This window comes from Triticum urartu, chromosome 4A (assembly GCF_056163025.1).
Source record: "Triticum urartu cultivar PI428250 chromosome 4A, HENAU_Tu73, whole genome shotgun sequence".
Classification (NCBI taxonomy): Eukaryota; Viridiplantae; Streptophyta; class Magnoliopsida; order Poales; family Poaceae; genus Triticum; species Triticum urartu.
The window spans coordinates 25,834,294-25,861,981 of record NC_141876.1 but is presented as its reverse complement, the minus strand read 5'-3'; the positions used below and the strand labels follow the sequence as shown (position 1 = coordinate 25,861,981).

The following is a 27,688-nucleotide window of genomic DNA, read 5'->3' as shown; positions in this document are numbered from 1 at the left end:
CCGCAAAAAAGAAGTACTCATATCCCATAACCGTGGCTGAGAACTATATCGGTTTTTGTGTTTCTTTCCAAAGAGTATGAACTTCTCAAGAGGGTGAAAGTGAGCTGAGGAATGAAGGTGATGCACACGTGTGTGTGTGTGTATAGACGATAACTATGTATTGACAAGAAGATGTCACAGTAGATGGCAGTGTAGTACTTTGGTGGATGAAGTGACATGAATATGCATTGGTGATGAGGGACACGAAGATAGGGACCATAGCAGGCAGTGAACGGAAAATGCGCTTCTTCGTCTATGTTCTCTCTGGAAACCACTTTAAGGCTAACTTTTTATTCAAAAGCAAAAATTTCTTGGAGGCAGTTCTAGCTCCACGCACCCGATGCAATGCCACGCGTGTATACCTAAATGTACTACTTTCTACTTTCATTGAGAAAAGAAAGGTTGTAATTATATGGTGAGATCCGAAAACATATCTTGTGGATGGCCTAAAACACTCGTGGTATGGCTATGAACGTGAGTCCCCGAACCCAAAGTAGAGTGCGGTTCAGAATCGGGGTTGAACTCTGAACGTTGTCGTCCTTCATGTTTGAACGCCTGTTCAGAATCGCCTTCGTAGTCCCCCCCCCCCCCCTCGACGCCCCAACCAACCTAAAAGCACCCACGATCACCGGCGTGCACCATTCCTGAGTCTGTTCGAGCTTCGTCCGACGGCATCACATCCTATAGCCGCCCCTCCCGTCCACCCCACCAAACCCTATCCCCAGCAGTCGCCATGCATGGGTAGCGGAGAGGGCCTTGTCTCGCCGCGCTCAGCCTCCAGGCGCCACTGCCGGCCACCCGGTGATGACGCAGACGAGGCCTCCTCCCTGAAGCGCCATAAGTGTAGCCATCATCGTCATCACCACCGCCACAACCACGGTCAAAGCCACGGGGATAGGGGAGATCAGCAGGCGGGCTCACGACCGTGGATGTCGGCGACGAAACCGAGGGAGGGCGAGGTAGAGAAGGGTGAAATACTAGCCGTCGCCGCCTCAACGGGACCGGATGCCGACTTCGGCAAGGCGGGGTCGGTGTTCGGCGGTCTGGCACCTGCTCTGGTCTGCTTCGAACCCCCTTCCTTTGCGTCTCCATTCGTTATAGGTTATTTTCATTACCATTTTCCACTGATCCATGATAAATTGTTGATTTATTGTGTGAATTTTGTTGGAGCTGGTGCGATGTTTTTTTCTTTTTTGTATGTTGTTGGCACACACAACATTATTTGGTACGATGGCAGAGGATTTACAAATTAACAAATAAAATCTGGTTTTAGTAACTTCTATAGGAAGGCGCGTTGTTAGCCAATAAGTGAAACTGAGTATTACATGGCGATTCCATTAATTTATTCAAAGTTCCAGTAGTGCTTATTTGGTTACTTGGAAGCACATATATTATACACCGACACAAAAAGCAGCAGCTATTGTTTAGTTTCCTCTGAGATAATAAATCAAGGACAGCTTACTCTGATCTACGCATTGTGCTGCACAATAAAAAAGGAATATTGATGTACTACACTGCAGTAGAGCAAAGTTTATTTTTGAATATTGTAGTTCGACATTTTTTTTGACGGTATTATGCTCACAATCCTCGTGGGCAATGTCCCTTTAAAGATGCCTTTTCGTCCCTTATTTTTGTCTTTAAGTATAGACCATAAATATTAGTTGCTCTTAAATTATCACCCTTCACCAAATTTCTCAACTACACTGTGACACATACATGTGAGATTTTTTTTGTTGAAACTTTTGAAGCTTCAAAGCTAAAAATCAGATAAATGAAGTACATTTGACATGGTGTAAAAAATTAAAATATTCCTTTGAGTTTCTTGCAAGAAGTACATAAAGGTATTGTTCATGTGTTCATGAGTAATTTTCTATTGCATTTATGGGTTTGACTAGGTTTGTTTATTCACCACACATGTGTGACGCTCGACACCACAAATTTTTAATGAAAAATCCGAAAGTATAGAACTCACCTCTTCTTGCTTGTGAGAATTCACACCTACCTTACCTAACCACACTACAGCATTTCATACATAGTTGGGAGCCCATGTTATTTATTTATACGCCACTCCTTCCAATCCTCATTGCCTTGATTCCACAAATCTATGTTTTTTGCATGGCAATAACTCGTGTAATGAATACATGAATAATGAACTCTACAAAGTAATATCAAGAAGTTTAGGATAGGAGAAAACTCCTTTTTAATGATAAATTCTTGTCTAGCAGTATAGTAGTCAAATGTTCAGTGGGAGGAGGAGGAGTAGGAAAATAGAAGTTTAATAAAGTACAAGTTTCATCAACGAGAGATATCACGAGGGATGACTCAGCATGAAGATGCGCTAGTTTAGGGGATTGTCGTGGATGGAACGTAATGCACATAACACTACAGTTACCCTCTATACATCATGACAACTTGCAACTTTGTAAGCATGAGGTTTCATAGTGTTTCATATATTAAACATAAATTTCATTATTGCATATGTTAAGTTGATAATTTTTTTGACATCGATGTATACTCAACAAGAGACAAATGTAACTGAAATAAACCCGGAACACTATATACAAATGAACACCCCCGGCCTTTACTCTATGATTTTGTCGCTTAACTGCAACCTAAGAGGAAATTGATCAGCGCGCTCATGCTCATGATGATCCTATATTTACATAACACGGGATGATTGAGTGTCAGTGGTGGATCAAAGTAAAATGGCTAGCTGGCACATGAAATGCAAACTTGCTGCACTCGAAAGAGGAGTGCACTCAATTGTATGTCACAGTCATGTTCAAACTTACTTCGACTTCATCCATCGCTCAATAGATTTATCCCGGTGCCTTCTATTCTCAAAGCTTTGTTAACCATCACATGCGATGACTTTACGAAGCATAAGTCTCTTCTCATATCCCATAACCGTTGTTGAGACCTATATCAAAATTCTCGTTTCTTCCGAAGAGTATGAACTTCTCAAGAGGGTGAAAGTAAGATGAGGAAGGAAGGTGATGCATATATGTGTTTATATAGACGCTAACTGCAACAAGAAGATGTCATGGTAGATAATATTGTAGTACTTGGGTTGATGAGGTGACATGAATACGCATTGGTGACGAGGGCCACACAGACAGGGACCATAAATCAAGCAGGCAGAACGAGAAATGCGCTCTTCATTCATGTTCTCCCAGAAAATAAGTTTTTCATGATTCGAAAGCAAAATGATGGTGAGGCGTTTGCAGCTCCACTCAGACGATGTAATTCCACATGTGTATACTAAATGTACCGCTTTCTACTTTCATTGATTGAGCAAAAAAGGGTTATAATTATATGATATGGCAAACATAACCTGTGGATGGCCTAAAGCACTTATGGTATGGCTATGAACGTGCATCCCCGAAGTCAAAGTAGAGCGTGCCTCGGAATCGGGGTTGAACTCTGAAGGGCATCGTCTCCGCTCACGCTGCCGCCCTGATGCTCGAACGTTCGTTCAGAATCGCCTTCGTGGTTCCCCCTCGGCGACCTCGCCCCAACCGACCCAGAACACCCGCCGTCACCGGCGCGCACCGTTCCCGAGTCCGATCGAGCTTCGTTCCAAGGCCACCAAACCCTAACCCCAGCCCGCTCCCGCGGTCGCAAACTCGCAATGGGCATCGAAGACGGGCCGATCTCGCCGCGCTCCACCTCCAGGCGCCACCGCCGGCCGCCCGGCGACGACGCCTCCTCCCCGAAGCGCCAGAAGCGCAGCCATCATCGTCACCGCCACCGCCACGGCCACGGGGACAGGGGAGACCAGGAGTCGGGCTCGCGGCCGCGGGTGTCGGGGGCGAGGCCGGGGGAGCGCGAGGTAGAGAATGGTGAGATAGTAGACGACGCCACCGCCGCCTCCAGGGGACCAGATGCCGACTTGGGCAAGGCGGGGTCGGTGTTCGGCCGTCTGGCACCTGCTCCGGTCTGTTCCGAACCCCCGCCCTTTGCGTTCCCGTTCGGTATAGGTTATTTCCGTTACCCTTTTCCATTGATCCATAATTAGTTGCTGATTTATCGTTTGAATTTTGCTGGAGCTAGTTGGCAGAGGATTTGCAGATCAACAGAATAAAATCTGGTTTTAACTTGAGAAGTCAAGCCTCTTAGTTTTGTTAGCTGTTAAGTGAAACTAAGTATTACATGGCAATCCATTAATAATTTATCAAAAGTTCTAGTGTTTACTTGGTTATTCAGAAGCACGTTTATTAACCACTGGCACAAAAAGCAGCAGCTATTGTTTAGCTCCCTCTGAGATAATATCAAGGACAGCTTACTCTGTTCTATGCTTTGCTGCACACAACAAAAGGAATTAAAGAGTTTCGTATCTCTGCCTTGAAGTAATTTTGTTCAAACAATCAAACACCCTGGGAAAAGCTAAAACAAGTATTTTAATTTATTTATTTGTAATAATCAAAAACAAACATAAGCTTTTAAATATTATTCTTATAGGTTTCTGATGAAGGAACTATTCTTTGTTACCTATTTATTATATATTCTAATAACTGACAAGATTATTTGCATACTCTTGAGATGTAAGCTGTTTAACCATTACATAGATTTCACTTGATAAGTAGTGCAATAAAGTGGGTCAAGCTTACTCACATAGAGCTGCAGGCTTTCCCACATAGTCTAGTGTTTCATGTTTTTCTGGTCATGTTTTTATTTTACAAAAAGGCTTTTAGTCATGCTTGCTTTTCTACTTTTTGGTGAATTCCTGAACTCACTTTGAAACTGATTTAACTGTAGGGATGTGATGACAAATTTGATGCAAACGAGAAGTGTAGAGAGGCCAACCACAAAAGAAAGAGATCTAAGGAAATCAAGGAAGAATCTTGCAAGTAAGGTTTCTCATATATGGTTAACTCATTCTCATGTTATATGTTCTAATTTATCTTTTAATTAATGTTGTGTGATGGTGTCAGGGAGGAAGATCAAGGTGACTTCGAAAACTTTGCAAAGCAAGAAGAAGATGATCTTAAAAAAACTAAGGAGGAAGCAAGAAAGAGGATGGATGCTATTCTGGAGAAGCACCGGCAACTCCAGTTTCAGAAGGAACACCAGGGACCTGTGCCTTGCCATGATAGTACAGGTAACCTGTTTTTATTAAAAACTGAACCATATTCTGTGTGACATATTCTTTTGTTATGTAAAAGTTAAGTTTAAACATATTTTAGTAACTGAGCTTCGTCATTGGCAGAAGTAACATCACTGGATAGAGATGCTGCTACCACTGAAGTAAAAGATGCCAATTCAGTCACTGTAATTGTTGATGAAAAATCCTACACTATGGGGAAGACTCCTCCTATCCAGCCTAACATTTCAATCAACTCGGGGATATCTGGTGATCAAAGGACGGCATGTGTTTCAGGAGTTCAAGAGGGCATTCCCATGGTAATAAATCCTTTTGATGCAGTTGATTGTTCACTTACCATTTTCTCAGCTAGGGTTCTCACTTGACATCTTTGAAATTTTACAGGGTGAAAGATCTTCAGATATACTTTGCGATGATATTTTTGGAGTATCTCCTAGAGTTCAGAAATCGGTATGTTTTCTATTATTCTTCAACTGAACTATTATTTCTACTGAAATTTCTTACTTCAATGTTTTGCTATGTTCTTTTTGCTCAGAACAATCTTGGTAATCCACTGGCAGTTTTATCTTTTACTCTTGGTAGGAAGCTCTCGGCAGTATATTATTTTCTGCACACCTATTGATTGTTGTGTTGTGTAGGATAATCTAGAAGGTATGCATGTGAGAAAAAATTCGCTTCGTGACAACTGGGATGATGAGCATGGATATTACAGTAAGCTCTATCAATCTTTCCTTTCCATTTCATTGTCTACTTTTCAGTTACTCCTTTATAATTCAAGCTTTTTTGCATTTTATACAGAGTACCACTTAGGGGAAGTGCTAGATGGCCATTACAGAATTACAGCAGGCTCTGGGAAGGGAGTTTTCTCAACAGTTGTCCAGGCAAAGGATCTAAAAGCTGGGGAAAATGATCCTGAAGAAGTAGCTATCAAAATTATCTGCAATGAAAAAGAAAGATAAGCTGAGTTCATTACAACTTCTTCCCTTTTGAGGTCATATATGCAATAGGGAAAATAACATTTGACCCTGTAAGTTGCATTTTGATTGTACAGGTACAAATCTGGTAAGAGGGAGGTTTCTGTATTGGAAAAGTTGTCAAGTGCAGATTGTGAAGACAAACGACACTGTGTCCGGTTTATTTCTAGTTTCATGTATCGGGATCATCTCTGTTTAGTTCTTGAATCCCTTCATATGAATCTTCGTGAGGTTATAAAGAAATTTGGTCGTGATATAGGGCTGAAGCTTACTGCTGTAAGGACGTACTCAAAACAGCTTTTCATCGCGCTGAAGCACCTAAAGGATTGCAGTATCCTCCATTGTGATATTAAACCAGATAATATACTGGTATGTCCACTTTCCAAGTATCTTAATTATCTTCGGTAGAGCTTGTAGTTGCAGAACTTTTTTTAAGCTTTAAGAAAAACCTAAAAAATGACTTACAGACCAAATGGTTACCCCTTGTGTTAATTGTATGCTGGAATGTACAAGTTTCTCTAACTGCATCATTTTGTAGGTAAATGGGTCTAAAAACTTGTTGAAACTGTGTGATTTTGGTAGTGCTTTGCCTGCCGGAATAAATGATATCACACCAATTCTTGTGAGCCGCTTCTACCGAGCACCTGAGATAAGTAAGTTGTTTACTTGACGTGTACAATCATTTCATTAGATTTTCTTTAAGTTTATTTTTTTTACCTGCATGCTAACATAGTAATTTGTTATCCTCCTGCAGTTCTTGGATTGCCGTACGATCATTCATTGGATATGTGGTCAGTTGGCTGTTGCCTATATGAACTTTACACAGGAAAAATCTTATTTCCTGGGGGGACGAACAATGGCATGCTTTGGCTTCACATGCAATTGAAGGGTCCATTCCCTAAGAAGATGCTTCGAAAGGTGAGATATGATGATGATATATTAGTTCATACGATGTACTTATCTCTTCTGTGTATTCTAGTGAACAAAACAAAAATCTATTGTAGTTTTTGTGTTCGTGTTCGTATTACCTAGTCTTCCCTCTAACAGAATTGAATGTTCCGAATTAAACAGGGAGCCTTTACAACTCAACACTTCGACCAGGACCTTAATTTCCATGCCACTGATGAGAATCTGATGAAGAAGAAGGTATGCTGATTATTCCTTGATGAACTGATGATATACTGTGCTCTAGTGTTTTCTGAAAATTGAATCGACGTCTTTTTTCTGGCAGGCGGTGAATAAATTGTGCATGAACGTTAAACCAAGTGGTGTTGGTCCCAAAATATCAAGCTTACCAGGCGAGGATCAGAAAATGCTGTCCAGGTTTAAAGATCTCCTGGAAAAAATGTTTGTGCTAGATCCACAGAAGAGGCTCACTGTGTCACAAGCGCTTAGCCATCCATTTATCACTGGCAAGTGAAATAAAGACAAGCATACTTCTCACTTGTAACATATTGAGATTAGCTTCATTTTTCTGAACTAAATTACATGCCTAACCGACGTGCGGCTATGCCATTTCGTTGTTGAGGTTTTAGCTTTGAGATGTTTGATACCAGAACGAAGCATGGGAGAGATGGCTATATTGTCTTGAGCCACTTCTGTAATGGCAGGTGTATTTGGTAACTGTTATTATTATACTATATATTAGCCTCAAAGATGCAGGGTTTCTTGTGTTTCACACTGTTTGATAGTATAAGTGAAACAAAAACACGCAAAGTAATCTGTCGTATGAACAGATACATCTTGTTTGTCATCCATATTCAGTTACTTATGCGGAAGTTTCTTGAAATTGCACTTAATGTGAATGTGTTCGTTTTGTGATTAAGCCCTACTTGTGTGCGTCAAATGCTTGATACTCCCTTTGTTCCTAAATATAAGCATTTTTTAGAGATTTTAATATGAACTACACATACGGAGCAAAATGAGTGAATCTACACTCTGAAATAAGTTTATATACATCCGTATGTAGTTCAATATTGTTGAATCTCTAAAAGGTCTTATATAAAATCAGTGAATCTACGCTCTAAAATAAGTCTATATACTCACTCCGTTCGAAAAAACTTGTCTTAAGCTTGTCCCTTAAATGGATGTATTTGGCACTAACTTGGTGCTAGATATATTCATTTAAGGGACAGACTTTTTCGGACGGAGGGAGTACGTCGTAGTTTGTATTGTAATCTCTAAAAGGGCTTATAATTCAGAAACGGAGGGAGTATATCTTTTTTTTCCAAACATAGCATATCAACATCGTATTGCGTCTGGTCGAGGCAACGGGCCTTTCCCAGTCTCGTGGTGTTGAGCCTTCCTAGAATTCCGCTATCTGTGGGCTTTTATGGCGCCAGCAAAGGGGACACGGCCCACGCCCGTGCCGCGCACCGCGCACGCCGGGGGTTTTGGCGGGAAACCCACACGTCACTAAGCGCTGCGGGCCCGCGGTGTCAGTGACCCACATCACAGTGGAGGCCAGACCCTTCTCCCCCCTTCCCGTCTTCTCCCCCCGTTTTCCCCACCTCCTTTTCCCCTTCGTCTCGCTCAAACCGCGAACAGCATCGACTCGGCGGCGGCGGGCGGCGGCGAAGCAGGCGGAGGAAGCGCCGGAGAGCACGCAATGCCGCCTAAATCGGACAGCGTCGAAGGTAACGCCCCTAGTCTCTCCAGCCCCCACATCCAGCCCCGCCCCCAAGCTCCCGATTTGACCTCCCCCCGCTCGATTCCGCCCCCAATTCCACCAGTCGTTTGCTCAGTCTTGTGTGTGGGCGTATCCGACCGTCCTGTTCCTGACCTTCTTGTCTCGGTTTCCTGTGCAGGAATCGTCCTCAACTTCGTCAACGAGGTAACGACCCCCCTCCGTCAAAACCCTCGAACCCAGATTGCCTGCCTCCGCTTAGGGGGTCAACCTTGCGCTTGCCGCCGCGCTTGCAGGGCAAGCGTTGGTGTTTTGTCCCGTGTCGGAATGTTTGTGAACTTTAGCAGGGATGCGTCGTTCTGTAGTCTGTACCAAACGATGCTAGGTAGGTTCTACCTCAGTACCTGTTAAACATCTTCAATGTTAGGAGCGTGTATTGGCTTACCCTCCTTTTGGCGGGACAAGCGGCATATGAAGGCGATGATTAGTCGTGGGGAGGTTCGTCGTGACAGCATGCTGTTTGTTTTTTTATGCTGGCTGTCATCTGTAGTTGCTTTGTGAGAGGCGACTTGAACAATTCTGAGCTATGTTAAAAAAAAAACATGGTTGTCAGTCCAGATAATCGGTCTATGCGCATTCCATTGCTTTGTTTATCATACTGTTGACAGAACTCCAAATGACTGAAGCTGTGTCATTCTTCAGTTCACGCCTGTCTTTGGAATTTTGGTGGTGGTTCCTAAGATTGAATAGTTGTCTCAACTCAAGAAAGTGTTTCTTTTCAGCGTGTCTTGCATTCTGGTCTGCGGATGTTTCAATGTAGTCAACATAATTCATTAACTTCTGTCTTGAACTGTCTCCCATCTGCTTAACTATACTCTCCATAGAAGTATCCGTCTGTGATTTTGTATGACAAGTATCCTCTAAGGCTGATTGTGACTGGAAGTCGAGTGCTTACAAATGGATACACTAGTATTTCCAGATAAATTTTGCACTCTTCAGTTCAGGCTGTTTTCATATAAGCAGTATAGGTTATTTTATTTTGGTATCTTAAAGGTGTTGCAATTATATGCACCTGAAGCATTACTGTATTACCGCATGAGTTATCATTATCATCGTTAGTTTCACGCCGATGTTTCCTTTCAGACACTGTTCTTACATCAGTTTGGTTAGAACCAATCATCATGCAAAGTTAGAACATTATTTGTAAAAGAAGTTGTATACTGTGCGTGAACTTTATGCAAAATATCAAGAGATGATTTAAGATTATTCCGTCTTCGCTCCAGTCTTTACCATACTAGGCAATAATGATGAGTGGACTATTGCTATGATTATGCAGCAAAATAGGCCATTGAATTCTCAGAATGTGGCTGATGCACTACAGAAGTTTAGTCTTAAGAAGACTGCAGTGCAAAAAGGACTGGATGCATTGGCTGACAGTGGTCAAATATCCTTCAAGGAGTATGGCAAGCAGAAAATCTACCTTGCTCGGCAAGACCAGTTCGACATTCCAAATGGGGAGGAACTTGAGGAGATGAAGAAAGCAAATAGCAAACTACAGGAAGAACTCGCAGAACAAAAGAAAATTACTAGTGGGGTCGAATCTGGTAAGCTCTGTTTGGTGCCATGGTTTTTGTGCTCTTTCTCAATGCAGTAAGCAACTATTTGTGCTAAGTACAAATCCTATCGCAGAGATAAAGGGTCTACAGTCAAACTTGACACTGGAAGAGATTAGGTCAAAGGAGGCCAGATTACAAAGTGAGGTATGTGTGCATGTTAATATGCTTCTTAGTGCACATGAGTGTGTTTGTTCAACCAAGTTTTAGCGGCAGAGCTCATGTTTATGCAGGTCCAGGAAATGGAAGAAAAATTAAAGAAATTGCAGAGTGGTGTGATCTTGGTGAAACCTGAAGACAAGAAGATAATTGAAGAGACCTTCTCTGAGAAAGCTAACCAGTGGAGAAAGCGAAAGAGGATGTTCAAGGAGCTATGGGATAACATCACTGAGAATAGCCCCAAAGACCAGAAGGAATTTAAGGTTCTTGTTTCCCCTTCTTGTTTTACCTTTGACACTTGATTAACGGATATATGCTTTTTTCTATTTGGGCACTTGAATGTCAGGCTGTAACTGGTAGTTGTTTAGTTCATTTGTTCTCACCGCCTCTTGTGAGTTAACTTTCTATTGCTGTCACCCTGCTAGCCATCGTATTGCTGAATAATATTTGTGTGTGCAGGAAGAACTTGGTCTTGAGTATGATGAAGATGTCGACGTGAACTTCCAACCGTACAGTGAAATGCTGGCGAGTCTCAACAAAAGGAGAAAAGTTTCTCGCTGAGGATGTAGAGGGGCATGGGAGTATCTCAGATCAGATGTATGTTATCAGCCAAACAGCTCCATGATTTTGCTAGTTTCTTAGTCAGGGTATTGTAGTTTGTCCAAACAGATGGTCTGCTCCGAGAACTCTAGCTGGTAGCGTCAGTAGTAGTTTATCTGAGGTTTGCAACATGTTTTGAACCAGTCGTGTAAGATAACTTTTTCACCATCTTAAATTATATCGAGGAGCCTATAACTGACAACATCAGCTCATGGTTTTTGCTCTCTGTTCTTCGGTGAAAAATCGGAATCATATTAATATTTACTCTCTCAATTCTCTATTTACATCGCATACACAAAATTTAATAATGAATGATCTGCAATATATAGCTGCAAAAGTTCAACTGCTATCAATCAATACAACTAAATCAAGAAACCATCTCTGCTATAGGCATATGACTGCAGCTAATCTGCTACTCTGCTAGAGTCTTCTGTTCGTCCTGACTGAAGCCGGCCTGCTCCTGGGCGTATCCTGCTCTTCTCCGCGTTTCTTCTCTGGGAGATCCTCTGCGTCTGAGCTGTAGTTCCGAACATGTCCAATCCTCTTGATGGCCTTGCCGTCGGCCAGATCGTCGCCGCCGTGGAGCGTCTCATCGTCGGCATGCGCCCTTCCTGGGTTCCTCCTGTGCCTGTCGTCGGTGCTGCCAGAGCCTGCTCGCGAGAGCTCTATGGCAGCCTTGGCTGCGGCGGCCGCCGTGGCCGCCGATTCAAACGCGGCCTGCGCCGCCTCTTCCACGTCTTTGAATGTCAGCTTCGAGGCGGCCTTGTCTCCCTCCGGCTGGTCGGCCCGCGGCGTCGCGTGCCGCCGCTCGTCGTCGTCGTCGTCGTGCCCCTTCTTCCTGTGGCCATGGCCATGGCCATGGTGGGAGCGGCCGGCCGGATCCTCGTATGAGTCGGCGGCGTGGCTGTGAAGGCGCACGGGGATGTCCTTGTCGGCGCCGATCTCGAGGAGCACCATCTGGCGGCTCTCGAGGCTGGGCAGGGCCGTGGAGAGCCGCTGCACGAGCTTGGCGTTGACGCCGCAGCCGGCGCGGAGCTCGGCGGCGCCGGACGCGAAGCCCCGGCCGAACCTGGCGGCGAGGAGGGCGCGGGCCTCCTGCAGCTCGGGCAGGTCCCCGCAGCGCGCGGCCGCGTAGCAGAGCCCCGCCGCGGCCTCCCGCAGCTCGTCGGGGCAGCCCCGGTGCGCGTCGTCGAGCAGCGCGGAGCGGTCGGCGAGGAGCGCGCAGTAGGCGTCGAGCAGGAGGAGGGCGTCGAGCGTGTCCCGCTCCCGGATGACCTGCTCGGCGCGGAGCAGGGCGCGGTCCGGGTGGCCCTGCCGCAGCAGCTGCTCCACGTCCCCCCGCGCCTGCGCGCACCGCACCTCCCGGTGCGCGCGCACCACGGCGATCCGCTTCGTGGCGAGGTGCAGGAGGGACTTGAGGCGCGCCGTCTGCTTGGTGGTTCGCCCTAGCAGCACGTCCAGCGTCCTCCCCATCGCCGGCCGAGTCGAGTCGGTCGGCGAGCGAAGCTCCGGTGGCCTGAGTGCTGACGGTTTGGAGGATGGCCGGAGCGGGGGGTGCGTGGTGATGAGGCGGTTTTGCGTCGGTGTTTTATACCCCCGTGCGGCGCGGGGTGGCGGGGAGGTGTGAGTTGGAAGGAGGAAATGTAATTAATTACTGGAGTGGGACGCGGGAAGGATCCGAGCGAAGGGGAGGGGCTGATCGGCGGTTTGCTTGTGGAGATGGAGATGGTTTGCTTTGTGGCCAAGGCGTTGTCGAGGGCGGCGAGGCCGACGTGCATTCAAACGCCCTCCTTTCCCGGTCGACTGAGTCGACGCGTGTGCCCACGAGCGAGCTGAGACCGTTTCCGCTCGTTCGGCCGGGCCGCACTGGGCCAGAAAAACGTTTCGCCTAGATAGATTGGGACCGACGCCGACGGGACCCCCGGTTGCTACGGCGAAGGCGTGTGTTTTTCCTCCCGGGCATGCATCTTTGTCTTGTGTTCATGGCTTTACATCCATGGCCGTTTCCGCGGCTAACAACAACCAAAATGTCGTGCCATATATTTCAGGAAAGAAAAGTAGTTGCAAATCGTATTCTCATTTGAAACGTTCATAGCTTTAGTATTGTTATTACTAGTAGGGTTCAAAGTCTGGCAAAAGCTTTCCTACAAAAGAAAAAAAAACTTTCGCAAAAGCTAGCGAGAACTACACCTAGTCTGGCTCATAGCTTTAGTATTGTTATTACTAGTAGGATTGACATTACAATTTACATGGTGAGCGTGGTGTGACAACTCCCTCAGGCCTCAGATGCCATTGCATTCTAGTGATAACTAGCACTCCTTTTCATGCATATATATCGCTTTCACGGTTGAAAAAATGAACCAACGGTAGTTAACACCTGGACATCGACTGATTGATCCGTACTACTACGAAGCTTCGGTGCACGAAGAAAACGGCCAAGTACGCGTGTGGAACACTTTTCTCTTCTTGAACTTGTGACTTGTGAGACACTTTTCTCGGCAACGCACGAGTCATGCATCTGGGCGGGCGTGCCCCCCGTCGGCTGTGGATTATTCTGTTGCTCGCACAACAGCACAAGTGCACGCGGTCGTCCGGCGTTGGAATCTCCAAATCAGCACTCCACCGGGTGCGTGTGCTCGTGCTTCACGTACAAGTGGCAGCTAGCTAGCCGGCAGGTAGGACTACTCCGGTGCGCCTGATGGCTGTTGCTGGCAACAAGAGAGGTGTTATACCATTTGGAGCGTTGATCCGGTCCAGACCCAAGTAGCCGAAAACCTTCGGTCACAAGTCAAACTTCTCGAACGGAAACGGTCACAAGTCTTGACAAGTCTTTCTCAGGTTTGCCTAAATTTACGCCATCTAGATAAGTTACTTAGTAACACAAGCAATTACGCATACAAAAGTGTCTTCATCAAGAAAAGAAAAAATAGGCATGTAATGTTCAGTCATTGGTGCGTTTTTTCGGTTGGTCCCTTTGTGGGTTGACTGAAGCTTGTACCCTGAACTTTGTATGTTGATCTTTCTATTATGATCACATGCAGTTTTCCTGCATGGTCCGAAAATTTACTAGTGCGTTCAAAGAAAAGCTTAGGCGTACAGCAGTGTTCTGAACGTGAGTTCCACTTGATTCGAGGAAAAGAAAGACTGTGTATCCCACTTACCGTTTATCAGTCAGCCACAGCCCACAGGCGATCAACCATGCAACTGATCAGTCTGTCCCGGCACAGCACCGATGCTGCGCTACTGGCTCGCTTGTTGTCTTACTTTCTTAATGGAAACGAGTAGTATTAGAATCAAGAAAGTTCACCAGCTAGCTGTTCAAACCTTGAAATATGGAAGTCAGAGGTGCAGCATTGCCATCTTTGGAGACTTGATTTGTTTTTGCTGCTAATCGTCCTTCTTATTTTTGGTGACTTGCATTAACAAGTGCGCTTGCAGTTAGTGGTCGCAGTACGTAAGTATAGATGAATAAATAAATGGATAAATAGGCATGCGGATTAGACAGCTAAAGATTTAGGGCAGGGCAAATATCGACCGAAGGATTGGTCACAAAAAAACTAGAAAAGGCACAATTATTAGACTCAAAGTAAACAAGTAGGACGGGTTTTCTTTAGTCAAGTACACTCTTTCATAAATTGTGGGCAGAAAATATCTTGGACCAAGTCTTTCCTGTACACAACTTATCTTTTCCAATAGATTATACAATACTAATAACTAATTCTCAAACACAACAAAGTTATGTACTTAGGCCCTTTTAACCGCTTCACGGCGTGAAGGTCTAAGAATGTCGCATAGGCAAAAGTTTAATTTGGTAAAGCAATTAAGGAGGCGAGATAGCTCCCCATAAAAAAAAGGAGAGATGGCACTTCGATGACCTCAGGCCTCTTCCAATGCATAGGTGCTTAGATGAAGTGCTAAATGCATTAAAAATCTTAGCAACTAGTCTCCCCAATGCATAGGTGCTTAGCTTTTGTAGCTAAGCTTTTCTCATGAAATTGTTTAATAATTAAACTCCTTTATGTATTGGTTGGTAGTCATTTTATATAGGTTCGCGTGCTTAGTACCATTTCTTCCTGGGTCACTATAATGCTATCTATCCTCTTTAATTGCTTTGCCACGTCACTTTCTTGTCTATGTGGCATCCTTAGCACTTGTACACCTTGGACCATTGGGGACAGAATCGATGTCAAGCGCACAGATCTATGCAAAATGTCTACCAACCAATCCATGAATGAGTTTAGTTGCTAAACAATTAATGAAGGGAGCTTAGCTATAACAACAAGGACATATGTATTGGAGAGACGATATTTGTTTAGAACAAGGAGATATTAGTTGCTAAGCCTTCTAATACACTTAGCCCCTCACCTAAGCACCAGTGCATTGAAAAAGGCCTTACCAAATACTCTCTTCATCCAAATATATAGGGCGTAATACAGTTTTTGAGATTACATTTGACCACGGCTTGTAGTCCACTTCTTTTCTCTTTCGTCTCCTTTCTCCGCCAACAAGGCACAAATCTGATGTGGCATCTCTTATATAAAACAAGGAACATGAAAACAAAAACAAAAGCCAGGTAAAAACAACTGAAATGAAAAGGAAAAGAAAGGAATTGAAGGTTCCATCAGCTTCAGACGACCGTCGTGTGTGCACCTGAAACATCGCTTACCCGTCACTCGCTAGCCGCTGAACAGACGAAGAAATGAAAAAAATAATAAGGTGTAGGATAACAGGGAATTCAGTTTCATTTTTTTTGGAAGCACGACTTAGCAGATCAGCAGCAGAAGCCGAAGAGTATGTTGGACAGAAAGATGATGTTACGCACGAATGCACGCAAAATGTCCGCGATCATGTCCGCGCGCGCCTGATGGCAGGCTGTCCCCTCATCGTCCCCATGCTAGCGGCATGTGTCCGCCAGGTATTTGAAGAGTATCCACATAAGAAGTAGGACTGCCAAGATACCGCCAAGAATGATGTCAATGATCTTCCAGACGTGATACGTGGAGAAGAAGCCTAAAGATCGGCGTACTTGTATCGGTCGAAGGCGGCAGATGTGAGGAGTGGCGAGGACGGGAAACAAATTATGTGGGGCGTATTCTAAAGGAAGTAGGGGGCTTATGCCCTCCCCCCCCCCCCCCCCCCTCCTATGGAAATCAAAGTAGTCCATACACACTAAAATGCACTCCGATGTTTTTACGTGATCTTAGACACAATGAACAAATAAAATGGATCATGCACGCGCATCCCGCACGCGGTTGGATCACCACTTCTAGTATATATAAAGATAGAGATGAGGTTGGTTTGGACTTAGGAGTTAGACTGAGGGGGGCATGGTCCACGGCTAGAGGAAATGTGGTGCCACGGATCGATGAGGTGGCGCAAGGCTTGACCAAAGGGAAGTCCATGCCGCAGATCGATGAGGTGGCGCAAGGCTTGACCAAAGGGAAGTCCGTGCCGCGGATCAGTGAGGTGGCGCAAGTCTCAGACTGCATGATGATGATAACAAGCTATTTCCAGGAAAGAGACCTTGTTTTTTAAAAGACTTGGAAAGAATATTACAATGGTCTGTCTATTTTTTTGGCAAACTAACTTTGATCAGGTCGGACTATTCCGGTGCACCTGATGGGTGTTGCTGATAATAAGAGTGTTGTACTATTCGGAGTGTTGATCCGGTCCAGACCCAAGCGGCCGAAAACCACCGGTCACAAGTCAAACTTCTCGAACGTGAAACGGTCACGGGTAACTCACAAGTCTTTCTCAGGTTTGCCTGAATTTACGCCATCTAGATAAGCTACTTAGTAACACAAGCAATTACGCATACAAAAGTGTTTTCATCAAGGAAAGAAAAAATAGGCATGTAATCATTGGTACATTTTTTCGGTTGGTCCCTTGTGGGTTGACTGAAACTTGTACCCTCAACTTTGTGTGTTGATCTTCATGGTCCGAAAAGTTACTATAGTGTGTTCAAAGAAAAGCTTAGGCGTACAGTAGTGTTCCCAATGTGAGGTCCACTTGATTCGAGAGAAAAAAATTGTGTATTCCACTTGCCGTTTATCAGCCAGCTACAGGTGATCACGCATGCAACTTCTCAGTCTGTCTCCGCGCAGCACCGTGCTGCGCTACTGGCTCGCTTGTTGTCTTATAGTACTTTCTTAATGGGAAACCACTAGTGTTAGAATTAAGGAAGTTCATCAGCTAGCTGTTCAAACCTTTGACATATGGAAGTCAGAGGTGCAGCATTGCTATCTTTGGAGACTTGATTTTTTTTTTTTTGCTGCTAATTGATCCTTCTTATTTTTGGTGACTTGCATGAACAAGTGCGCTTGCAGTTAGTGGCCGCAGTACGTAAGTATAGATGAATAAATGGATGGATAAATAGGCATGTGGATTAGGGACAGCAAAAGATTTAGCGTAGGGCTAATATCGGTCGAAGAATTGGTCGCATGAGAAGAGCATAAACAAACCGCAAAGAACTAGAAAAGGCGCAATTATTAGACTCAAAATAAGCAAGTAGGACGGCTTTTCTTTAGTCAAGTACACTCTTTCATAAATTGTGGGCAGAAATATCTTGGACCAAGCCTTTCCTGTACACAACTTGTCTTTTCCAATAGATTATACAATACTAATAACTAATTCTCAAACACAACAAAGTTATGTACTTATGCCCTTTTCAACGCTCAACTATGTGTAGGTGCTAAGAATGTCACATAGGCAAAAAAAACTGATTTGATAAAGCAATTAATGAGGAGAGATAGCTCCCTGCAAAAAAATGGAGAGATAGCACTTCAATGACCTCAGAATCGATGTCAAGCGCACAGACCTATGCAAAATGTCTACCAATCAATCCATCAATGGGTTTGGTTACTGAACAATTAATGAAGGGAGCTTAGGCTGGTCGTAATGGCAAGTATCATATACTAGTATCATGTATATGATACTAGTGTATGATACTACATCCGTAGTGCATAGTATCATATGTTAGTATCATATGTTAGTATCATAGATGACTTCATTTATTAGCATGCATGACACATAGTAGCACAAAATTTAATATGATACGGTATCATGATATGATACTCAACCCTCTCTTTCTTCATTTAATTCTATGCCACCTCATCAAATTTGCCTAGTTAGCATGCATGATACTACCTATGATACTCCCAGCAGCCTTAGCTATAACACCAAGCACATATGCATTGGAGAGACGTTGTTTTTTTAGAACAAGGAGACATTAGTTGTTAAGCCTTTTAATTCACTTAGCCCCTCACCTAAGCACCGGTGCATTAAAAAAAAGGCCTTACTAGATACTCCCTCCATCCAAATATATAGGGCGTAATACAGTTTTCAAGATCACATTTGACCACGACTTGTAGTCCACTATTCTTCTCTTTCCTCTCCCTTATCCGTCAACAAGGCACAAATCTGATATGGCATCTCTTATAGAAAACAAGGAACAGGAAAAAAAAACCCGGGTAAAAACAACTTAAATGAAAAGGAAGAGAAAGGAATTGAAGCTTCCATAAGCTTCTAAAAACCGGGCTTGGAAGCTTCCGTAATGTGGAGGAGCTTCCGACGCGTACGATACACTGGATGGGCCGGTCTGGTAACAAATCGATCGAGGGAGGTGTGTGCCACGTACGAATTACAATGTATTTAAGCGCCAAATAGGATTTACATGGCATGACGGGCGATGCCGAAAAGGCGAGGTGCATTAAATGAGCCGGACAAGTGAGCAACACGCAGATGCGGAGGAGGAGCTCAAGGATCTGCAACCCCCAGAATCTACACGTCCATTATTGTCTCGGGATGGATGTAGTTAATGCAGATTAATTTTGCTTTGTGCCAATACAAACTATATACTCGCTTGTACCGAGAGCAAGAACAACTTTTTAATTTGTGAACATGTTTTTTTGTGAACATTTTTAGAAAACAATTTTCAAATTCACGGACATATTTCAAATTCTTGGCAATTTTCTAAATTTGTGAATACTTTTCAAATTTCTGATGGGCTGGCCCAGGAGTGTGGCTCTTTTTTACACCTTTTTTTCTTTGTCTAAAAAAACCCTATTTTTTCTTAGGCAGTTTTTACCTAGTTCTTTTTTATACCAGGTCCGTTTCAACTAAATGTTCACGGGTTCAAAAAAAGTGCATGGATTTTCAAAAATGAAGAAATTCATAAATTATAGATAATTAAAAAACCGGATAAAAAATATTGTGAATTAATAACATGTTTATAATTAAAAAACATGAATTCAAAGATTGTTCATGAAATTGAAATGTCCGGGAATTCAAAAACAATGTTCATTAATTAAAAAATTGTGCATGAATTTGAAAAAATGCTCAAGGATTCAAATAATATTCGTGAATTCAAAAAAAGTTTTGGTTTTCAAATAATATTCGTGAAAACGGTGTAGCACGCGTGTGGAACACTTTTCTTTTCTTGAACTTGTGAGACACTTCTCATGGCAACGCACGAGTCATGCATCTAAAGCCTCGCTCGCACAACATCACAAGTGCACGCGGTCGTCCGGCGCTGGAATCACCAAATCAGCACTCGACCAGGTGCGTGCATGCGCTCGCGCTTTACCTAAGGTCTCAAGTCACAAGTCAAACTTCTCGAACGGAAAAGGTCTCTCCACTCAGAAAAAAAAAAGAAAAAGGTCACAACTCACAAGCCCTGACAAGTATTTCTCAGGTTTGCCTAAATTTACACCATTTAGATAAGCTACTAGTAAGTAGTAACACAAGCAGTTAGGCATATAGACGTGTGTTCAAGAAAAGAGAAAAAAAATAGGCATGTAGTAATGTTCAGTACTTGTGCGTTTTTTGGTTGGTCCCTTCCTTCTGGATTGTTTGGCACTTGTGCCCTGAGCTTTGTATGTCGCTCTTAGGTGTAGTTTTCATGCATGGTTTGAATCAAAGAAAAACTTAGGCGTACAGACAGTGTCACCGAACGTGAATTCCACTTGATTCGAAGAAGAAGAAGAAAAACGTGTATTCCACTTGCCATTTATCAGTCAGCTACAGGCCAACCATGCAACTGATCAGTCTGTCGCTGCACAACACAATACCGTCCGTGCTGCGTTACTGGCTCGGTTATTGTCTTACTTTCTTAATGGAAACTAGTAGTATTAGAATCAAGAAAGTTCACCAGCTAGCTGTTCAAACCTTTGACATATGGAAGTCAGAGGTGCAGCATTGCCATCTTTGGAGACTTTATTTGTTTTTGCTGCTAATTGATCTTTCTTATTCTTGATGACTTGCATGAACAAGTGCGCTTGCAGATGGTGGTCACAGTACGGAAGTATAGATGAATAAAGAAACGGATAAATAGGCATGTGGATTATGGACGAAGTCGCCGATCTGCCTGAAGCGGAGGGGGCGGCGGTCCAGGCGGCAAATATGGTCCTTTCCCAAGCAGATCAAGATGAAGAGGGCGGTCCTTGGACCTCCGTGTCTCGCCGGAAGAAATCAAAAGAAGAGCTAGTGCAGGAATTTTGGAACGACGTCGGTTTTCCGACGCCGGCGTCGCGAGTATGGGAACGTCGGGGTTCCGCGTCCCCGGAGACATCAGCCGGCCAGGAGTGCCTAGGTTCGTCTCAGGAGCCGTTCGCTCGGCCAGATGGAGCGCCGAAATCGCCAAATCCGTCGCCGGCGACACCAAGGCAGCGCCGAGGGGTATGCATCAAGCCTTGGAAAGGGCCACTCCCCCGTCCGCGGATCACGCCGCCGGTGGCGCTGGCCGCATTCATGCCGGATGCGCTGGCTGATCCGTCATCTTCGGCGGAGCAAAGTCAAGGGACCGTAACGCTCGCGGCAACGCATGCATGCAACGATCATGCATCCGGTCAAACAACGCTTTGTCCCATGGGCCTTTTGCATGCTGAAGGGCCCAGCAAGGGCCAGGCTGCTCGTTTGGGACGTACTATCAGAAGGGCCGGCGTATTTCTTCGCCAAACGCATCTACGCCCTAATACTGCCTCCGTCTGCGCGTACTCGCGGACTGCGCCGCCGACATCGTATGCTGCTGCCCTGCGCCGGCCATCGCCGCAGCTCATGGCTGGCCGGAACGGCAACGCGCCTAAGGGGCCTCCTCTGGCTGGAGTTGTGACGCCGAACCCCGGGGCTCCCGCTGGCTTTGGTGCGGCTGCCGGACCCTTCCGTTTTGGTGCTTCATCATCGTCTGCCCATCCTTCCGGCCAGCGGGCTGCTCCGACAGCGCAGGCACCGGTTGTTTTCGGGGCCGGCAACACGACTGCGCCGGACACTACTGCTCGCCGCAACAAGACCAAGCGCAAGGGGGGGCGCCGTGATGCCGCTGCTGCCGGTGCCGTCCCCCCTGGCTGCGAGACCTCCGCCGATATTCCCGCCGCCTACTACGATGCCCGCCCCCACCAAGCAAGTTCCTGAGGCTCGAGACACTGCTCCGGTGGTTGTGCCCTCCGCTGAAGCCACTGGACGTGGGCCGAAAGGAAAACGAACTGGTCTTTGGTGTTTCAAATGTCGTTCAGATGATCATCTTTCCAAGAAATGCACGGCGATTCATTTCTGTCACATTTGCGACAATTACAAGCACCCTTTGCATCGGTGCCATATGCTTAAGCAACCGAGGCCTACCGCGTCGCTCGGTGGATGTGGTTTAGTTAACGCTATGTTCCTGCAGTTACCGGACATGCTATTCAAGGAGCACCTTGCACCTCCAACCCTGCCGACTGCTTTGGTTACGATCTCCGGTGGGTCTTTGACCGCTGCTATGGTGGAGGTAGAGGTCGCCAAGATCGCATCGGTTCAGACATCTTGGAAGTGGGAAGCCGTACCCCATGGAGACAATGCTTTCTTAGTTTGTTTCCCGTCCGTGGAGGTTTTGAAGCGCGTGTCAGCTTTTGAGTATAATGTCAAATCACAAGATGTGAAGATTGCTTTTAGTGAATGGAAAGTTGAAGAGGTTTCATCGATTCTCCCTTTGCAACATGTTTGGGTACATGTCACAGGTGTCCCACCACCTCTCCGCCATTTTCTTGGTTTGTGGGCGGTAGGATTAGTGATTGGCGCGACGCAAGACGTTGACTTGGTTTGCTTGCGCCATCATGGTATTGTGCGCATCCAGGTGGCGGTCCACTCTTTGGATATTTTCACCAAAAAAGATGGTTCTGATGAAGCCTCGGTCTCCTCGGATGTCTATATAAAGCTTAATGGGTATGCATTTCGGTTTGTACTGGAGGAGGAAGATTTCGTCCCCGACGTTGATTTTATTCAACGGATTTGGGAAAACCATGATGATGGACATGACGACGGCGCTAACCGAGATGAGGATATGCCTGATAGGGATGCTAACAAGAGGTCAAAAAGCGTCCAAGCTGTTGATCAAAATTCGGTGTCGGGGTCTCAAGTAAGTGCTGCGGTCCCCATGCAGTCTACGCAACGAATAGTGCATACTGATACTCTTGAGTCATTTGTTGTGAGTCTGCCAAAGGATATGGGTACACACATGCACGTACCGGTGGTGCAGGAGTCCATGGATACATGCACACCAATGCAAGACGAGTTGGAGAAGGGCATGTCCACAAGGTGCACCACTATGCATGCAACGGATGCTGCAAACGACTCGGCTACCCACTTGAAGACAACAGCAGTTGTGCACGGGCCACCCGCGCAGCCAACCGCGGCGATTTCTTTATGTTTTGCTGGGAACGCTGCCCCGGCTTCGGCGCTGCTCCAGTCGGCCATGCATCTGGCCGCGACACCAGCCGCACACAGTACTGTGCATCGTGCTACCTCGGCTTCGACACCGCTGCAGCCGGCCTTGACTCCAGTCGCGCATGCGACACTTCCTGCTTCGGTTGGCGTGCGGGAATCCCGGACGTTGCCAGCGATGGAGTCTCCAGTTCGTGCTGCCGTTGTCGTGGTGCCACTTGGCCCAGCGACGAATCGTGCTAGAGGATCTTCTTCGGCATCTGATGCGGGCGTTCTGATGGGACCTGCGACGCGTCCCTCTTCACCAACTCTTGGGACGGCACCTGCTTTGCAGAGGACTACATCAACTACTCCGCCGAAGACTTTGACGGGGACTACGTCCGGAGGGTTGGCTACACCCCTGCGACGTAGTAACCGTCACTCCCTCAATGTTGATGGTTCTTCCTCGACTGATGAGCACTCTCTTGCGAAGGCAATGCGCCTCCAGACTTCGAGGAATTTGGACCCCATGACAGGTACCTCGTCCGCTCAGTCATTTCTCTCTTTGTCCGACAACCATATTTCTACTAGTTTAAATAAAGTCGGTGTATCTATGGAAAATAATGACAATGAAATTAATTTGTCGATACGGGTGCTTAAACATATGGAGATCGACCACTTAAAGGTTTCTCCGAAATGTAAAACCACCATACCTGACCCCGAAACCGAGGAGGAGGATGAAGCGGATGCCAAATATGATGGTCCGCTTATATCCCACTTGGTTGGTGAGGTTACCGAGGTTGGATTGGATGATGCAAGACCTGGGTCCATGTTTTGTGACTTCACGGCGTCTTCATGGAAATCTAAATCGCACTCCTCCAAAAAGAAACAAAAACCGCCCAAGAAGGAGAAGAGTTCAACACAAACCCGAGTTTCCACATGAGAGGGATGTTTTGGAATAGCAGAGGTCTTTCAGACTTGGCTAAACATAAACACGTCAGTGATTGTGTCCGGGAACACGGTTTGGATTTTGTGGCAATTTCTGAGGCTGCCAAGTGTAACTTTCGCCCGCATGTCCTCGATCACCTATCAGGTGGTTTTGACTACGCATGACATAGTCTACCAGCTCGTGGAAGATCTGGAGGAATCCTTCTTGGGAAAATGACAACAACCATGGACTTGTTGGCTTTTTCGATCAGTGAATTTCATATAAAATTTCACCTGCGGAATAGAGCTGACAATTTTACATGGACTCTTGTCGCTGTCTATGGGGCTGCCCAAGATGAGCATAAATCTGCTTTCCTTCAGGAATTGGTTAACCTGGCTGAGAATAACCCGTACCCAATGCTTATTGGAGGGGACTTTAACATTCTGAGATACCAGGAAGAGAAAAATAATGACCGCTTCGACACTCATTGGCCTTTCCTATTCAATGCTGTGATAGATAGTTTGGGTCTTCGGGAGGCCAGTATGTCGGGTCGTCAGTTCACTTGGGCAAACAACCAATCTGTGTCGACATACGAGAAGCTCGATAGGGTACTAATGGATACCGAATGGGAACTAAAATTTCCTCTGGTAACCGTGCGAGCCCTAGAGCGTATCGAGGCCTTATCGGATCATGCACCCATCATTCTGGATTCTAACTCTACGAAACCAGCCACCCGACGCCCTTTCAATTTTGAATTGGGATGGCTGCATAGGGACGGATTCGTAGACATGATCAAGAATGTTTGGGAGAGGCCTGCTGTTGGTCGTACACCTATTCAGCGATGGATCTTTAAAATAAGAGCCATGAGGCGACACCTCTCTGGATGGGCAAAACACACCAGCGGGATTTATAAAAAGGAAAAACAAAGGCTTTGTACCATCATTGATGACCTCGGCAAGATTGCAGAGACGCGCACATTATCTCAGCAAGAGATTGAATTGAAAAATTAATCTAATGAGATGGTCGCCCGTCTACTGCGAGAAGAGGAGATCAAATACTACCAGAGATCCAAAGCTGACTTCATTTTAATGGGTGATAGTAATACAAGATGCTTCCAATTGGTCGCCAATGGGCGACATAGGAAGAAATGTATTTACAGTCTCCAACAAGATGAAGGGAGGATCGAAGGTCAGGAGGAGCTCAAAAAGTATATCACCAAATACTACAAATCTCTTTTCGGAGCGCCGACTGAAGGAAATTTCACCCTTGATGAGACCCGAACAGATGATATTCCACATGTCACGGCAGAAGAAAACGATATCCTAACGGCACCATTCTCAGAAGAGGAGGTGCGAGCTGCGGTGTTCCAGATGGAACATAACAAAGCTCCAGGCCTTGATAGTTTCCCCGCAGAATTCTATCAGAATTTCTGGGATATCATCAAGTCTGACCTTTTAGAGTTGTTCAATTGTTTTCATGCCGACCGACTTGACTTATTCAGACTTAATTTTGGCGAGATTGTCTTGTTGTCGAAGATTAAGGAGGCCGAACGGATTCAACAGTTCAGACCCATATGCCTCCTTAATGTCAGCTTCAAGATTTTCACCAAAGTGGCGACGAATAGATTAAGCTCGGTAGCTGACCATGTTGTCCGGCCATCTCAAACAGCTTTCATGCAAGGAATGAACATACTCGATGGTGTAGTAATCCTGCATGAGACCGTCCATGAGATGCACCGGAAAAACATGAGTGGAGTAGTATTCAAAATAGACTTCGAAAAAGCCTATGACAAGGTCAAATGGTCTTTGCTCCAACAGGCCCTAAGGATGAAAGGCTTCTCCGATAAATGGTGCAAGTGGATCCAAAATTTTGTAACTGGCGGTAGTGTGGCCATCAAAGTCAATGATGATGTCGGCCATTACTTTCAGACAAAAAAAGGACTACGACAGGGTGATGCCATATCCCCAATGTTATTTAACATTGTGGCTGACATGTTGGCTATTCTGATCGAGCGCGCCAAGCAGGACGGACAGATTACAGGAGTAGTGCCACATCTAGTGGATGGTGGTCTCTCTATTCTGCAATATGCCGATGACACAATTTTCTTTATGGAACATGACCTAGACAAGGCTAGAAACCTGAAACTTTTGCTATCAGCGTTTGAGCAAATGTCGGGTCTTAAGATTAACTTCCATAAAAGTGAATTGTTCTGCTTTGAAGAAGCCGTTGATGCAGCGGCCGATTATGCTGACCTTTTTGGTTGTGCACATGGATAATTCCCAATTAAATATTTGAGAATACCAATTCATTATCGGCATCTCACCATTGCGGAGTGGAAGTATATAGAGGAGCGACTAGAGAAACCCTTGAGCAGCTGGAAAGGCAAGTTGCTCTCGGTTGGAGGACGATTGGTTTTAATAAATTCTGTCCTCACAAATATGGTCCTCTATATGCTTTCGTTCTTCCAGCTCCCAAAGGAGGTCTTGCAAAGATTGGATTATTTTAGGTCCAAGTTCTTTTGGCAAGGAGATGGTGAAAAGAAAAAAATATAGACTGGCCAAATGGAGTGTGGTTTGTAGGCCAAAAGACCAGGGCGGCCTCGGTATTCATGACCTGTAGGTCAAGAATGAGGCCCTACTTAGTAAATGGTTGTTCAAACTTCTTACTGAGGATGGTGTTTGGCAAACCATGCTGCGCAATAAGTATATAGGCCAAAAGGCAGTGTCTCAGGTATATTGGAAACCTAGAGACTCACATTTTGGGCCGGCCTAATGGCGGCAAAGAAACATCTATTTCGCTTTGGGTCTTTCGCGATAAAGGACGGGTCAGAGATTCGTTTTTGGGAAGACATATGGCTAGGCAATGCTAGCCCTCGAGAACAATACCCAGCCTTATACAACATTGCACGCGATAAGAATAATACTATTGCGCAAGTGCTCAGCTCATCCCCGCCAAATATTTCGTTCAGGCGGGATTTGATTGGCACCCGACTTATGTCATGGAATAATCTATTGTCCCGTCTGGATTCGATTATCCTCAGACAAGGTCGTGATGTGTTTTGCTGGAAACTTACTATATTGGGGTCTTTCACAGTAGACTCTATGTATCGTGCACTCACACATTCTGAGGTACCGGTGAGTAATAACAAAAAAAATTGGAAAGGAAGGTACCACTTAAAGTCAAAATATTTATGTGGTATCTTCGTAGGGGAGTTGTGCTAACAAAAGACAACCTCGCACGACGCAACTGGTCGGGAAGTAAGAAGTCTTGTTTTTGTACTCATAACAAGACAATTAAACACCTCTTTTTTCACTGTAAGTTTGCGCGTACTACGTGGCCAGCCATCCAAATAGCGTCAAATTTGTATCCGCCCACAAGTGTTGCCAATATTTTTGGTCATTGGCTGGACGGTATTTCAAATGCATACAAAACGCTAATAAGGGTGGGAGCGTATGCCTTACTATGATCGCTTTTGGCTATGTACAAATGATGTTGTTTTTAATGACAAAATTGTTTCTCCTTTGCAGGTTATTTTCCGTTGTACGCACTCGCTGCGTACGTGGTGTACGCTACAACGAGCGGAGTACCAACCGCTATTCAAGGCGGTGTGTATGCTGTTGGAGCAGGTGGCTACGGAGGTTTTTACCCAACATGGATGGCAGCATAATTTCCGGCTCGGTCCACCATCTCTTTCGACATAGGCATAGTGTCGGTCTATAGACTCTACTGTTGCTGAATTGTCGGTCTTTTATCTTTCTGTTAATTAGACTACTGGTGTTTGGCTGTGTGCATCCTAGTTATGCAGAGGCCGGGTAATACTCTTAATGCTTTGTATCACTTTAATGCTACATTTTGAGATAATAAAAGCGCCTTTATCGAAAAAGCGCAGGGCTAATATCGATCGAAGAATTGGTCACGAGAGCAGAGTATAAACAAACCGTGAAAAAAAAGATACGGCACAATTATTAGACTCAA

General features: G+C 45.2%; 4 protein-coding genes across 7 annotated transcripts; 3 read left to right on the top strand and 1 right to left on the bottom strand.

The window, feature by feature from the left end:
• The first annotated feature begins 3,447 nt into the window (after positions 1 to 3,447).
• Positions 3,448 to 7,793, top strand: LOC125550391 (Protein kinase superfamily protein). Of its 4 annotated transcripts, none has more exons than XM_048713381.2 (12): positions 3,448 to 3,976; positions 4,798 to 4,889; positions 4,974 to 5,140; positions 5,252 to 5,442; positions 5,528 to 5,593; positions 5,782 to 5,854; positions 5,942 to 6,098; positions 6,195 to 6,486; positions 6,656 to 6,770; positions 6,872 to 7,035; positions 7,189 to 7,263; positions 7,349 to 7,793. In XM_048713381.2, exons 1-12 carry the CDS (start codon positions 3,671 to 3,673, stop codon positions 7,535 to 7,537), a joined length of 1,887 nt encoding a protein of 628 aa, XP_048569338.2. In that variant the 5' UTR covers positions 3,448 to 3,670; the 3' UTR covers positions 7,538 to 7,793. The 4 variants fall into 4 exon arrangements, with proteins under 4 accessions (XP_048569338.2, XP_087373719.1, XP_048569337.2 ...); XM_087517593.1 differs by having other exon boundaries at positions 5,249 to 5,442; positions 6,944 to 7,035; XM_048713380.2 differs by having other exon boundaries at positions 3,449 to 3,976; positions 5,249 to 5,442.
• An 818-nt stretch (positions 7,794 to 8,611) lies between these two features.
• AHP2 (Tat-binding protein 1(Tbp-1)-interacting protein (TBPIP)) lies at positions 8,612 to 11,322 on the top strand. The gene is made up of 6 exons (XM_048713386.2): positions 8,612 to 8,753; positions 8,925 to 8,950; positions 10,080 to 10,347; positions 10,433 to 10,503; positions 10,590 to 10,778; positions 10,975 to 11,322. Exons 1-6 carry the CDS (start codon positions 8,726 to 8,728, stop codon positions 11,074 to 11,076), a joined length of 684 nt encoding a protein of 227 aa, XP_048569343.1. The 5' UTR covers positions 8,612 to 8,725; the 3' UTR covers positions 11,077 to 11,322.
• Positions 11,323 to 11,415: 93 nt separating this feature from the next.
• LOC125550392 (vacuolar protein sorting-associated protein IST1) lies at positions 11,416 to 12,716 on the bottom strand. Its single transcript, XM_048713385.2, has one exon. The coding sequence runs from the start codon at positions 12,586 to 12,588 to the stop codon at positions 11,536 to 11,538; it is 1,053 nt and encodes a 350-aa protein (XP_048569342.1). The 5' UTR covers positions 12,589 to 12,716; the 3' UTR covers positions 11,416 to 11,535.
• A 7,246-nt stretch (positions 12,717 to 19,962) lies between these two features.
• LOC147974576 (uncharacterized) lies at positions 19,963 to 27,380 on the top strand. The gene is made up of 2 exons (XM_087519510.1): positions 19,963 to 23,321; positions 27,241 to 27,380. Exons 1-2 carry the CDS (start codon positions 21,425 to 21,427, stop codon positions 27,378 to 27,380), a joined length of 2,037 nt encoding a protein of 678 aa, XP_087375636.1. The 5' UTR covers positions 19,963 to 21,424.
• Positions 27,381 to 27,688: the final 308 nt, after the last annotated feature.